General features: G+C 36.5%; 1 protein-coding gene across 1 annotated transcript in view; it reads left to right on the top strand.

Moving 5' to 3' along the window:
- Positions 1-14,467, top strand: part of LOC122800838 (neurogenic locus Notch protein-like) — a gene marked incomplete in the record, with an annotated part of 809,298 nt that overhangs the window by 178,506 nt on the left and 616,325 nt on the right. The window contains 1 exon segment of the mRNA XM_044070145.1: positions 2,017-2,121. Coding sequence (XP_043926080.1) covers positions 2,017-2,121 — 105 coding nt within the window.

Consider the following 14,467-nt stretch of genomic DNA (forward strand, 5'->3'; position numbering starts at 1 on the left):
GGAGTCCCTCAGTATAACAACAAACACCCTGGTTTTGGGAGACTTCAACTACACATCAATAAATTGGTCTAACTATGCCTGCACCAATGCACTTAACCCAGAGATTCTTGAACTTTGTAAATTCCAATGCCTTTGACCAGTTAGTTGACAACCTGACTACGGGATTAAGCATTGTAGATCTGGTACTTATGAACATGCATGATCATTGTACCACCTGAACTGTACAGTCATCTCTAGTGAAATCTGAACACAGGTCAGTCACATTAGAAGTAACAATAGTGTCCGACCCTCCCCCAGCTGAAACCAGACAAAACTAATTCTCCAAAACTAACTACATTCTCTTCCAAGAAGATATTAATAGTTTCATAGCTCCTACCCCTACTGACGAAAAGGATACCTATCACAAGGTTAATGCCAATGACTTGTATAATCAACATCAGACCTGCATTGACTCAGCTGAACCCAACATGATAAAAGTAAGTTCCTCGAAAAAGAACAAACCTGCTGGGTAGATATTCACCATAAACAGGCTACATAACAGGAGGAAGAAACAGGTATCTAAAAGCAGTAGGAAACAGTCCCCAACTCAAAGGACTCCCTCCTTGGCCTAAATAAGCAACTCCTAGTGAAAAAATCCAAAGCTGACTATGAATCTGCATTAGCCATCCTAACCAGGGGTAACCATAAGGTATTCATTGGCTGCATCTGCAACCGCAAAGGAGAGAGATGTTAATAATGCTTGGGGTAAGCATTATGCCAGTACTGACTGTAAGGGTTCTCCAAAATTTTTAGTTTTAGATAGTGTTCCTGAATATTGGAACAGATTTGATGCTGAAGATAAGTTAGACTGGAGGGAATATTGCTGGCAAATAACATTAGATGCCAGCAACCCTTCAGGTTTAAATGAAAAAGAGAATTTTAAGATTTTCTTAAACAGAAGAAAGCTTAGGCATTAGTACAGGCAGAATTGGCTTTAGTTCTAAACTGAAGTGCTAGGATTTTACTAATTGATTAATAGATGTGCAAACTATTTTTGAGTAGTTGATTTATTTAATGTGGCATGTTTTAGAGATTTGTACAGTCTGAGGAAGCCTTATAACAGACAAAAGTGCTTACTGAATGTTCTGTTGTTTTTAATAAATTGAATTTTGTGGTTTTGCTTTATTTTCAAGCCATTTTTTTCAGCTAAATAAGCCTGGTCTTGTGAGTCTGAGTAAATTACTGCAAATACTGCTTTCCACTTCTCCTCCCTTATGGCACACACCCTCACTGTACATCAGCTGAAACTCTTTAGTAAAAGACGATAATACTTAAGACTTCTACTAAGTATATAAGTCACATTGTGTATATATTTTACACTGTGTTTTATATAATCTTTCTATGTGATTGTTTTAAGATTTTCTGACAAAGCAGTAACACTGGATATTTCTGTTCATCTGTGTTGTCTGTTCACTGTTATCATATGGCATCAGCTCTATAATGTAACTTATGCAACACAAATTGATTGTGACTCTAATGTTTCTACTATTCATCAATACCAGGGTCATGAATGAAATGAGTCAGTAGTCCAGCATACCTACCCAGTAAACAAATTGAAAATAAAAATAAAACAACTCATAATGCTGTAAAACCAAAACATTACATTACAAAATTACAAATTTTTAAAAATTATTTTGTGGGGACACTACCCAAATACCTCAGCATAACCTCTGAGAAAAGGGAAAATTATGAAATTGCCTCCCTTTTTCCCCTTACACCAAGTAGGCTGACTTTAGAGGTACTACTCAGTTCATCAATATTTTCTCAAGTGCTATAACCTTGATGTCAGTTTCAAAACATTCAGTTAAGTTGCATGAAACTGTCAAACAAAATGGGAAATGAATCGTTGTTTTGCCATAAGACCTGATTTGAATGAGTACTTTGGTCTGAGGGCATGATTTGTGGGTGTTGTAACATAATAATGTGTTTTAATATTTCCCTAATCGCTGTTTTTTTTATTTTTGTCTTTCTCTGCAGACCCCATTAATGGGTGTTTGTCTTCACCTTGTTCTCCATATGCAACCTGTACCTCAACCAGCACAGCAGGAGACTACAAATGCACATGCAAATCGGGCTTTACAGGTAATGGCCAACAATGTTTCAAGTGCATTATCAAATCTAACACGTAGTTTGTGTTTATTTGACTATAATAATATTCATATTTCATTAGTTGCACTTTATCGTTATAAGTTTAAGAATTATTTCGTCTTTGTAAAAGTTGTAGTTAGAAGTTAATGTCTAAAGTCATAAGATGTAAAAAGGGAAAGACATTTAAAGTGTAACATATTTTAGATAGGTAAAAGTAAAAATTATTTCCGAGTAGTACTTCTCAAACTCAATCACTCCATCACTCACCTACTTACCTAGATGTTTACCTGCATTCTTTCCCTTATTTTTTTCTTTTTTTCTTATATTTTCTCTATTTGTATGTTCTTCATTGGCAGCCCATATAAGTATTAAACAATTTTATATAGAAGTATCACTATTTCCGAGCACTTCAAAATTCTATAGCAAACTAATGTAATGAAGCCGCACCTATTTATAAACTAGCTGTTCTGAAAGTGAGTTGTAGTTTATGAGCCTTTTAATAACACAGATTTTGATTATCAGAATCCAGAAGAAAAAGAACCTCTTCTAACTGAATACTCCATATTTCAAATCATAGCAAATGAAAGCTATACCAAATTCTGCTACATAACAAACAAATCATGATTTAAAATAATGGAAAGCCTGGTGGTGAATAATGTTCAAGTCGGTGAGGGAACTTGAGATAAGAATGATTTTACAATCTGGACATTTTGATTTTGAGAATTTGTATGTATGTTTCATTGAATCTGACACCATTTGTAGAGCATTAGGAATTCTACTCCTTTTATGGTCTTGACAAATCATTACTGGCAATATCTTGATAGAAGGGATAATATCTACAGTGACTTACTATTAAGATCGAAGGTGAATAAAGTGGTTACTTTATTTGTGTATGCCCATTTTGTATTTTCAAAATCATAGCATTTCACTTCGCAGTAGGCCATTATTTAGTTATAGGTTTCGTGTTACAGAGTTTCCCAGCTTGCAATGTTTGTATGCATTTCCTGAGTATATCTTCAATGTATATTTGTTTAAACGTGACTGTGCTGAGAAGAGTTTTGGAGAATCAGGTTTATAAACTTATCCTGCTATTTATAAACATAGTTCTCAGATGTGTTAATAGATTTCACACCATGTTTAGAACATCACAGGACATCACCATGAACTACTGCAGTTCGTTGACATGGATCATGAAAGTCCCTCGTGGCACACAAGCGACATTTCATGTTTTTTCATGGAGCACAGGGGCACATATGACATCACTGAAAAAAATGCAATTAACAGTGTACTGTATTAAGTGAATACAAGTGGCACAAAACTAAAGTTATCATAATGAAATTATAATTTATGTTTTTGCTAAACTGCCAATAGCTATATGGTGGGGGGGGGGGGGGCATCTCAAACTTCAGGTTCTCTTCACAAACTACCAGTCTATTACTTGACTACTAGCCAGCAGAATTTTATTTCAAGACATTCAAAATATTAATAAACTTTTCTCTCCAGACAGGATATGGAGAAAATGGGGCTAAATGCTTCATGTAGCAAACTGCATTTTATGAAATCCAATTGAAAGCAAATAAAACTAACATCACTTCGGTTTGGCATTAGCATGTTGTCATGCAAAGAATATTGGCATCAAATTAGTACACATACTTCTCCAGTATCTTGGACTTTGAGAAATGCAAATTCAAATAAAGGCAATGCAACAAAATAAACAAGTGAGATGTTAATTACCTGTCAGTAAAATCAGCACTTCTCAAATCAGCTGAATTTATTATTGCTACGTAAGTGAAAGAATGAATGCAATGTTAAAATACTAACAAATTTAGGAATGTCCCATCAAAACAAACTAGATCATCTATAAAATTGCACTCAGTGGATTATCTGTACTTTACTGGTATAGCTAAAAAGAAGGAACGTGATACAACCTCATTTTACAGAGTTGATCTGATCTCCTCTCAATAGTAAATGATGCTACTTTCCAAATGCAATGACAAAAGCAAACATTTGTTATATACTTTTTAACTGGTTAAGGCCTATATTGTAGCAATGATGATAGACTTCTGAGAGGTGCTGGAGAATTGAAATAATTTATATTACAGACTACTGTAAAGTTAGACTAAACCTTGCTTATTCACATTAAGATTCAGCCTAAAGAAATGTTCTGATATTCAAACAAAAGAGCAAACAGACTTATAAACAACAAAAGGTGGAAACACTAGGCAGATTCACTTAATCTTCCACTTTATTTAGCGTTTTTGTCCTTACAGAGCAAGATTTCATCAGAAGATTTATTCATCTGAATGAAACATCTAATTAGAAAAAATCTTTTACAGAAGAATATGATAATTCATATTTTAGTTGAACAAAGTGAAACTATTCAGGTGTTTTAGTTATACAAGGAGCAGAAGGGTAGAACACCATTTACTTCATTTATAATATGCAGGAGAAAAGTTGTACTTGGTCATTATATGATCCATTCAAATCATATATCACTTTTTGATGATGCAGAGAAAAAGCTATAAGAAATGGATGCTCCATTAGTAAGAATTCCTGGACTGGAATTGTATTGTTTCACTGCCATGATGATAGAATCTAACAGAACAGGAATCGTGCTTTGCTAAACAGTTTATGAATGTGTGAAGTTTGATTAACCCTTGCTGGGCACTAAATTGAAGTGAGAAGATTTTTTTCCATACATCTCATATCTGAGGAGAAACAGCTAGGATAGATTTTCTGTGTACTAAAAATTTGGGAAATGTAAACTTAGAATTTTCCCCTTAATCAGACGATGATAAAACTATATAAGTTACAATTTGTAAGAAACATCATAACAAACAATGTTTTTTTTCAATGCTGTAATAAGACAGTAAATAATTTGAGACAGGTCATTATAATAAACTGCAAGGTAAATAATAACCCATATGTCTTTCTCTGACAAAGTTCCTAAAAGTTGATGTTTCAACAGCATGAAAAAAAAAAGACTGAAAACAAAAAAGGAGAAAAAAAATCCCTTTTTTAATGGGGGGGGGGTCCCCTGCACCCCCTGATGTATGGTTGCAAGATCCTCACATACCCCAGACATATATATGCCAACTTCATGGTTGCAGTTACTTGAAGAAGGGAGAAATGTCCTTAGAAAGTGAATAATTGTTGGCACCTAATTGCAAATCCTACTGGCAATGATTTGCTGTAGAGAAAAGTGTTTGGCATTATGCCTTTGAACTTATTTTTCCCCTGTGAACTGTGGACATTCATGGAATTTCTTTCATGATTGTGTAAGGAAGCCCTGTGAAAAGTATAAAAGCAGTGATTTTTTGCAGAACTAGACATTTATAGAATCAAAAGGAAATTCACAATAGCAGAGGTGATTGAATTAATAAACAAATGGCATTACAACAATGGTATTAGGAAATTAATTTACAAAATCAAGTAAGAGACAGAATTAATAGATGGGGAGTGGTTGGCACCTAATAGATAAGTTCTTTACCAAGGACGCGATGAATAGAAAATGTATTTCCATTCATGTTCACCAACCATGGTAAGTCGATGTGATGAATTTCGTTGTTTAGTTGTTTCGGCTTTCATACACTTTGCGTAATATGTGTCAATGTAATGGATCTCAAGTATCTTCCATTTTGGTTGCATGATATAGACCCCCCCCCCCAGCTACCTCACTCAAGCATCTTAGTGTAGCGTCCGAGAGCTGAGCCTGACTTAACTCTGTCTTTGTTACTCTTCCCAGCTCTCCTTCCACAGGAAGTCTGGTATCCTCTGATAACAGTGCCTCACTGTCAGCCTCTCTACTACCATTCACTTCTGCCCTTGCAGTCACTCTGTCTGAGAGAATATCAGTAACTCCCTGCGACTGTGGCTCACCTTCAGGCTCACTGCTACAGGGTACCTACCTCTCTGAAATAGCCACCTCATCAGCCCTGTCTTCAGGTGTGGTGTCTGTCGGGGGCTCCCCCTGTCCACCAGACCAACATGCCTGACTCCAAGCCTGACTTGAGGTAACTGCATTCCCACAAGGTACTGCATTATCAAAATCATTCCCTATCAAGGCATCTACAGGGCTATCCTCAAACACACTGACTTGCTTGCTTCCTTTTCAACTCTTCCAGTCAAGGTGAACTCTTGCCCAAGGTATTTGAAATGGGGTTCCTCCAAAAGCTTTGACTGAACTGGACTGCCCAAGCAACTACTGCTCCTCGTTAACCACTGCAGGCTTTACAATGGTTATGTCAGAGTCTGTCTCTCTCTTAGCAGTGGCCTGTTTTCCATCCACTAAGATCAGATATAAACCCTGGTGATAGTTTGGTATGCCTATTGTCTCCAGACTACTTACCAATGGCTTACTGTTAATCCTACTTGCTAGTTTGCCTACCTTTGGTTCCCCAACTTGATTCCATGGATATCTATATGATACATGGCCCCACTGGTTATATTTAAAACATTTAAACCCTGATCCTGGCCATGTACATAAACAAATGGCTTCCCCTGTTACTGGTGGACTCTGTTTGGGTTAGTTTAGGCTGCTCACCACTGTGTTCCCTTATATCCATGTGCAGCACTGGGTATCCCCTTCCTGTGCAGTGATTGCCCTGCTTGCTAAGTAGACATTCCCTTTTTTCCCTAGTTCATCTGCTGAATTGCACTCTTGGTCTGCCAACCAGATTCTCATGTCCTCAGGCAAAGTGCTAAGGGCTTGTTCCCTCACCAAAAGGTCTTCCAGCCCTTCAAAAGTGGCTACCTGACACCCACTCACCCACCTTTGAAAATTAGTACTTAACTCAACAATATAATCTCACACATTCATCTGTCTTGCATCTATGTTCACAAAACTTTTTTCCTGAAAGCTTCAGGTGTTAATTTATAGCATTCTAATAAACATTGTTTAACTTTATCATAATTAATACAACCAATATCAGACAATTTAGAAACAGCAGTTACAGCTTTACTATGGAGTAAGGGGGTCAGGAACCATGTCCAGAGCCCTTGGTCAATATTATACTGTTTACATATTCTCTCAAATATATGAATAAAACAAAATGACTACTGTCTGTAAATTGCAGAAGACATTTACTGACCTTTATTGCTTCTGGGGTTTAATTATTTACTTCCTCATTACCTCCATTTCATGTTGACTCTGATTCTCATTTTCTTCAGCCTCCAAATGCTGCAGTCTCTCTGCTGATTTTAATTCCAAATGTTTGGCCTCCAGTTCAAGTCTCTTTAACTCCAGATGGATTTTTAAGTCCTCTGAGGAAAAGGTGAACTGCCCTATTTCTGAGGGCTGCAAATTCCCATCACCAGTCTGGTTAACCTCCTGGTTGCTGGTCTGAGCTGTGACTAAGGTTGAAATAATTTCCTCTTTAGTCAGGTTGGTATGCACCAGTCCTTTGGCTTTGCAGGCCTTCGCCAACTGCTTCTTTGTTAGCTTGCCATAATCCTCTGATGACATATTTGCCTGCTTGCAAAAAGAATTCCCCTGCACGGAAGTGATTGCACGGCTCAATACAACATTGTAAACCAAAAACAAAAGCCAGCAACTGTGAGCTGTGTAACTCATTTAATTTGATAAAATAAAAAACAACAAGGAATGATAGACCGGTTTCGGCTATGGCATTAACCTAGCCTTCATCAGTGTTGGTTTACAAAAGCATCTTGAAGTTCTTATATACATTTACAAATGATTAATCACAAGATTTCATTGGTGATCTCATGAATATTCATGAATATTTCAGATCATAAATATTCATTAAGACCAGGCTGGAACAGTCCACCTAATTTCACAATCCATTTTTTTCTTTTGCATTTAATTTACTGTGACATCCAGATTTGTTGGATCTGTCGCCTACTATTTTATCAATAATGGTAAAATGAAATGTTGCTGTGATATGTTTTAAAGTGTGTTTATAAAGGGCATTGCTCATCCTTTTACATTTAACATCACTACGGTGTTCAGAAATGTGTAATCTGAGGGGTCTAGATATCTGTCCTATGTAAAATGTATGGCAGCTACAGAAAGCCATATATATGATCTAATCTGTGCTGTGGTTTGCAAAATACTTGATATCAAATATGGTCCCACAATTATTACTAGAAAATTTAGTCTTCAACACGTTTACAATGGCTGCAGTGGCCACATGGCATGGAGCCAACTAACTTGTCTCCAGAAATGGAAGTTTGGATCATATTGTGACTGATGGAATCATGTTGATGTTTGTAATGGTTGAAATAAGATCCAAGATTTTTCCCTTTTCTGAATGAGAACCTGCAGGTGTCAGATAAATGTTGTGACAAAAAATTGTCAGCTAAGAAAATGCTCCAATGTCATCTGATGGCATCAGTGACTCTCTTGGTATTCCTGCCATATGTGGTAATGAACCGTAAAGTGTTATTTTTGTGTTGTGATTTTTGTTTGTATTTGAGAAGGTCTTCTCTATCTAAATTTGCAGCATAATTCCTTGCAGTGTGTACATAACCCATGCTGTAACCTCTTTCTTGAAACCTATGAGACAAATCTTTGTGAAAGAATTCAAAGGTATGTTCATCTGAACAAATACATCTCATCCTAATAAACTGAGACTTGGGAATATTTTTAGTGATATGGGGTGGATGAAAGCTGGATGCATGGATTAAGGTGTTATATTCTGGGTTTTTTCTGAATACTTCAGTACAAAGAGTGTTGCCATCATTCCTGTTGATCAACACATCCAAATATGTGATTTTGTGTGAGTGATAGTTGATGGTAAATTGTAGGCCCCACTTATTATCATTGAGATACTCCATAAATTCCATCAAGTATTCCACATCAGACCTCCATACCATCCAGCAATCATCCAGATATCTACTACATATATCAGTTTCCCCCAAGTAAATGTTGTGTGTAACATCATAGATAATTTGTTCTTCTATGTATGCCATATATAGATCTGCATATATGGGAGCAAACGATGCACCCATTGCAGTAACCCGTGTTTGGAGATAACATTGTTGACCATAGAAGAAAACATTTTTGGTGAGAACGTGTTCAGTCAAACAACTGAGGAAAGTGTTAAAGCCAAGTTTGTATAACTCGGACTTTTGTAACCAGTATTCAGCAGGTATTTAACCATTTCATCACCTAGGTTACCAGTCTTTTTCGGGGTGCCAAAAATTCATAAATCAATGTCAGACCCACCTTTTAGACCCATTGTTGACGGCAGGGGGTCCATTTTGAGTGCTGCAGCTACATATGTTGATAGCTTGCTTAAACCACTTATTGCAAACAAAACACAGATTTGCAAGGACTCCTGGAGCTTTTTGAGGGAAATTAATAAAATTCCATTTAACCCTGAGTACGTTCTACTCATAGTAGACGTAAAAGATCTATATACGGTTATCCCTCACAACATAGGTTTAGAGTGGATCAAGGAGTTCCTCTTTGTAAGGAAGGTCAACGACACTACTGTTCGCATAGTGGAGACACTCTTAGAGCAAATCCTTATTTCCAACTTCTTCAGGTTTGAAGGCCGCACATACATACAGACATCTGGTGTGGCGATGGGTTCACCTTGTGGAGGGGCCTATGTGAATTGCATCATGGCACAATGGGAGAATACCCTGTTGTTTCAAGACCCCACTTTCAAAAGGCATGTCGCCTGGTACACTAGGTACCAGGACGACATGTTCTTTTTATGGAAAGGCACTTCTGATGATATTCCTTCTTTCATTGTTACTATCTCTAATTTGACTAGTTTTTTGGAATTCACTTATGAATTCCATCATACTTGTATTAATTTTTTGGATATTTTGTTACACAAGGACAAGCAGAATTTAAGGTTTAAAAGCACTATTTACAGGAAACCAACATATTCTAATGTTTTTTTACACTATTCTAGTTGTCACCCGTACCATCAAAAGAAAGCCGTGGTAAAAGGGCAAATGGTACGGGCAGCTAGGATGGTTACTGAAGAAGGGGATTTCTTAACGGAATGTATTAACCTTTCAAATATGTTTTACAATAGAGGTTACCCGTGTAAAATGGTGGAGGAGATCATGGAAGAAGTTGTACAAAAGCGTAGTGTAGGGCATTTCAGCCCCATTTTAGGCATACAATTGGCGCTTCACACAGATGAGGGTGAAGGTAATGGTAGGCAACACACCAATTTAACTAATAGTGACCGCCAGTACAACCTAAGGTTTTTATGTACCTTCTCCATAGACCACCACTTTATTAGGGACATTTTATACAAGAACTGGAGAATACTATCAAATGATAGGTATATTCAGGGGAAGTTTGAGGGTCCCCCAGCTATTACATTTAGAAGAGGGGTCAACCTCAAAACTCTATTAGAAGCTGGAAAACCTAAGACAAGAACACACACATTAGGTATGGCAAAATGTGGTTTTTGCAGACAATGCAGATTCATAAAAGAAGGAAATTCTGTAAAGATCAATAATATTGAATACAAAGTTAGGGGCAAATATAATTGCAATACCAGGGCAATAGTTTATGTGGCAACCTGCTTTGCTTGCCACGCTTTCTACATAGGAAAGACTGAGCACAAGCTGAAACAGCGTATTTATGAGCATTCTTATGCCATTTCAAGAAAAGAACAAACAAATGTTTTGGCTTGCCACATGATAATTCAATAAATCAGTGTTTTTTACTTCATTCAGTGGTTCACATCGTTATTCATCTAGCCTTCAGCTCCGTTTTCTTATTTTGTGCGTTTATCAGTCTGTTTTAGTCTTTTCAGTTCACCAGTATTCAGTGGCATCAAGCCCAGCCCAATGTGGTATATTATAGCAATAACCCATGCCTGGGTGTGGGTAATGCTGGATTTACCCATGGTCGTTGTGGTTTGGTTTTGAGGGTGAAGCCCAAGTGGCCAAACAAAGCCAACCGTGGGTAAATCCAGCATTACCCACACCCAGGCGTGGATTATTGCTATTATACAATGACATTATTTAAGAAAAAAAATAATTACTTTTCTTAAATCATGGCATTGTATAATGCCTCCTTGCTGCCCTTCCGCAGCTGTCTGGTATTCTGTGGCAGTTCTGATGTACTGTGCATGCGTATGCCTACACAGTACATCAGCTCTGTGGGCAAAAGCAACGCAGAAAACAAGATCTCTGTTGCTTTTTACAAACTGTTTCACTATGTTAAATGGGTTTAATATAGCGAGACAGCTTTAATAAAAGCTACAGAGTCTCCGTTGCTTTTTTTAAAGCTGTCTCGCTATGTTAAACCCATTTAACATAGCGAGACAGTTTTGAAAAAAGCAATGGAGAAAGCAAGATCTCCGCTTCTTTTTACAAACTGTCTCGATATGTTAAAGGAGTTTAACATAGTGAGACAGCTTAAAAAAAACAACAGAGAATCTCCTTTGCTTTTTTTAAAACTGTCTCGCTATGTTAAACTCGTTTAACATAGCGAGACAGTGTGAAGCAACGGAGATCTTGCGTTCTCCGTTTGCTGTAAAAAAAGAGTTATAGTAATGGAAAAAGTCCAGGCGACTGGACCTTTTTCTATTACTATAACTCTGATTTACAGTGTGCATGCTGACCAATCAGCATGCACATTTTTGAATATTAATGGGGGGGGGGGGTCGTTGTATAATGGTATATAATGCACAAACATCTAATGTGCATAGCAACCAATGATCCTCAATTTGCATTTCATTTATAATCCCTAAGAATTCTGTGGTGTCTTGAATTCTAGATCTTACCCATCTCAATAATCGTTTTAGATGTTCGGTTAGAAATTCTGATAATGGTTCAGTTAAAGAACCATTACCTGCCACAATTGGTCGACCCGGGGGATTCTGAGGATCTTTATGAATCTTTGGCAGAAAATAAATATATTGACTGTTTGGATCTGACAATGTAAGATGATTTTTAATGTTTTGTGTGATGATGCCATTTTCTATTGCTGAATCCAAAAATACATTAGTTTGATGTTTAAACATAGATGATGGATCAAGAGGCATTTTGGTGTAGTATCTGGCATCATCCAATTGTCTCCGATCTTCAGCATCATATTGTGCCGAATTCATGACAACCACAGCACCACCTTTGTCCGCAGAAATAATTACCAAATTCTTGTTGTTGGAAAGTTCCTGTAGAGTTGACTTTGAGAGACTATTAGACCTGGGGTGAGTCATACTAGATGTAAAATGTAAATCTTTGAGAACACTGTTTTGAAAAAGACTCACACAGGGATGCATTGGTGGGACAAAAGTGGATTTGTGGTATTTAAATGTATTAACAGTTAAACCATCCGAGATATTAACATGAAAATACAATTTAAATTGAGCAATCTACAAAATGTTATCACATTTTGTGCAAATGTGTCTTCTGGAACAAAAAAACTCGGTATAAAAGAAAGACCTTTATTCAACAAAGTGGTTTGTGAGTCAGATAATGTTACATCAGAAATGTTTAATACATATGTACTAGGACCAATATTTATTTGTTCATCAAACGTTTTATTAGACCCTCCAAACTTTTTATTTTTCCGATGTTTTCTGCCTCCCCTCTTGTAAGACCTAAAGGGACCATACTGTTGTACGTTTGGGGGTGCGAGAGTCTGGTGTCTGCTGTGTGTCCAAATCTGTACCAGAAGAAGAATCTCCCCCAGATGAGTTAATGTATGTATTTCGTTTTCTAAGAATGAACTTGGGACGTTTGCGTTTGCGGGTGGTATTGGTATTGTGATAGCCTCCTTCAAACCGGACATGTCTGGTATGTTGAAAAGAATGGCCTTTATCATAATCAGTTTGATCCCTTTAAAACTTTTTGAGTTTCCTATCTTTAAGTTGTTGTTCAAAGGTTAATAAATCTGAACAGACTTTGGACAATTGGGTAGAATAAAATGGTTGATCCATATACTGATTGCTTTCATCACATAGTTTACTAACATTGGTTATTTCTCTATCAATGATCTGCTCATAGTATCTGGATAATGTTTCCACAAATCTCATGGAACAATTTTGTTGTATTGTCCACCATTCACTGGTTAATTGCTCATCAAATTCAGTGACTAATGGCTGAATTTTGCCTCTAAGCACTCTAGGAGTTATCCCTTTGGCCATATATGCTTTAAATAATTTAAGGTGCCATACATTAGATCTTAATGTTTTCATGTTTCTGTTCAATTGTTGAAATAACCTATCACAATGGGTTTGTGGGTTTTCAATAGTATTCAAACTGTTTTCATTAGGCCGTTCACCTGTATCAAAAATACCCAAATCTTCTTTATCAGAAGAAAGCCCGGCCAAGATCTGATTCAAATCCATTATATTAAATTGGTAATAGATGAAAAAAAGAAATTGGGATATAAAAATAGAACATTTTTCTGAATGAAAGAACAGGCTCAGCTAAAGCTAAAGAGCAATATAAGGTATAAAACCTTAACAAATTGAATAAAGAATGGCATTAGCCAAAGTCCAAAGACTAATTACACATGTATATAAGCCAAAAACAGACTTAAGTTGTAAGAAATTGATGTAAAAAAGGTAAATGCAGTACCACGTCCTGATAGTCAAACAAATTCCACCTAGGAACTGGGCAATAGTAGCCACTATAACCAACAAATTATTGAGTCAATCACAAATTAGTTTGTTTGTGTCTTTTGGCTTTTCCCAGTTAGGGGTCGCCACAGCGGAACTCTGGTCCGCTAATGATTGGCAGTAGAGTTTTACGTGCTAGCAACAAAATTTTTTGATTAATGTGAAATCCTGTGTCTCATTGCCTAGATAAGCCCTAACAAAAGTTCACGTAAATGAACCTTGTCATCTGGCCCTGACTGTAATATTTAAATATGTGAAAAGAACCATGCCATTTCCAGATCCACTTGTGATTATATACAAAATCCTGGACAATAATGGTCACTGCAAATCAATTAAATCCCAACTGCTATTAACAAATAGCAATGGGCTTATAAAAAATATATAAAGCCAAAATTTGACCTGATAAACAGGTGTAAATATGTGGTAAATAATTAAAAAAAAGGTATCAAGAAACTATAGTTGAGTCTGTAAAAAAACAAATTACTCTGGTTTGAAATTAAGTCCTGTTGTACTGGACTATATCCTGACAGGGTTAAAATGGAAAAAATGAAAAGGGAGGGGTAAGTAAAAATGTATTATATATCCCACTGTTGGTGAAGCCAACTTATGAAAATAAGCCTAATGCAATGTATTTGGTACAAAAAGTGGTACTGTATTAAATTTTTTTATATACTGTGTAAGAATCCTGATTTCATTTCAAAAAGCTGAGATGTGATGTTCATTTATTAGTCGCAATATACCGAACCAGATTCCAAAAATTGTACAAAACAGTCTTG

The sequence above is a fragment of the Protopterus annectens genome, chromosome 4.part1, assembly GCF_019279795.1.
Source record: "Protopterus annectens isolate FY-2018-M chromosome 4.part1, PAN1.0, whole genome shotgun sequence".
Taxonomy (NCBI): domain Eukaryota; kingdom Metazoa; phylum Chordata; order Ceratodontiformes; family Protopteridae; genus Protopterus; species Protopterus annectens.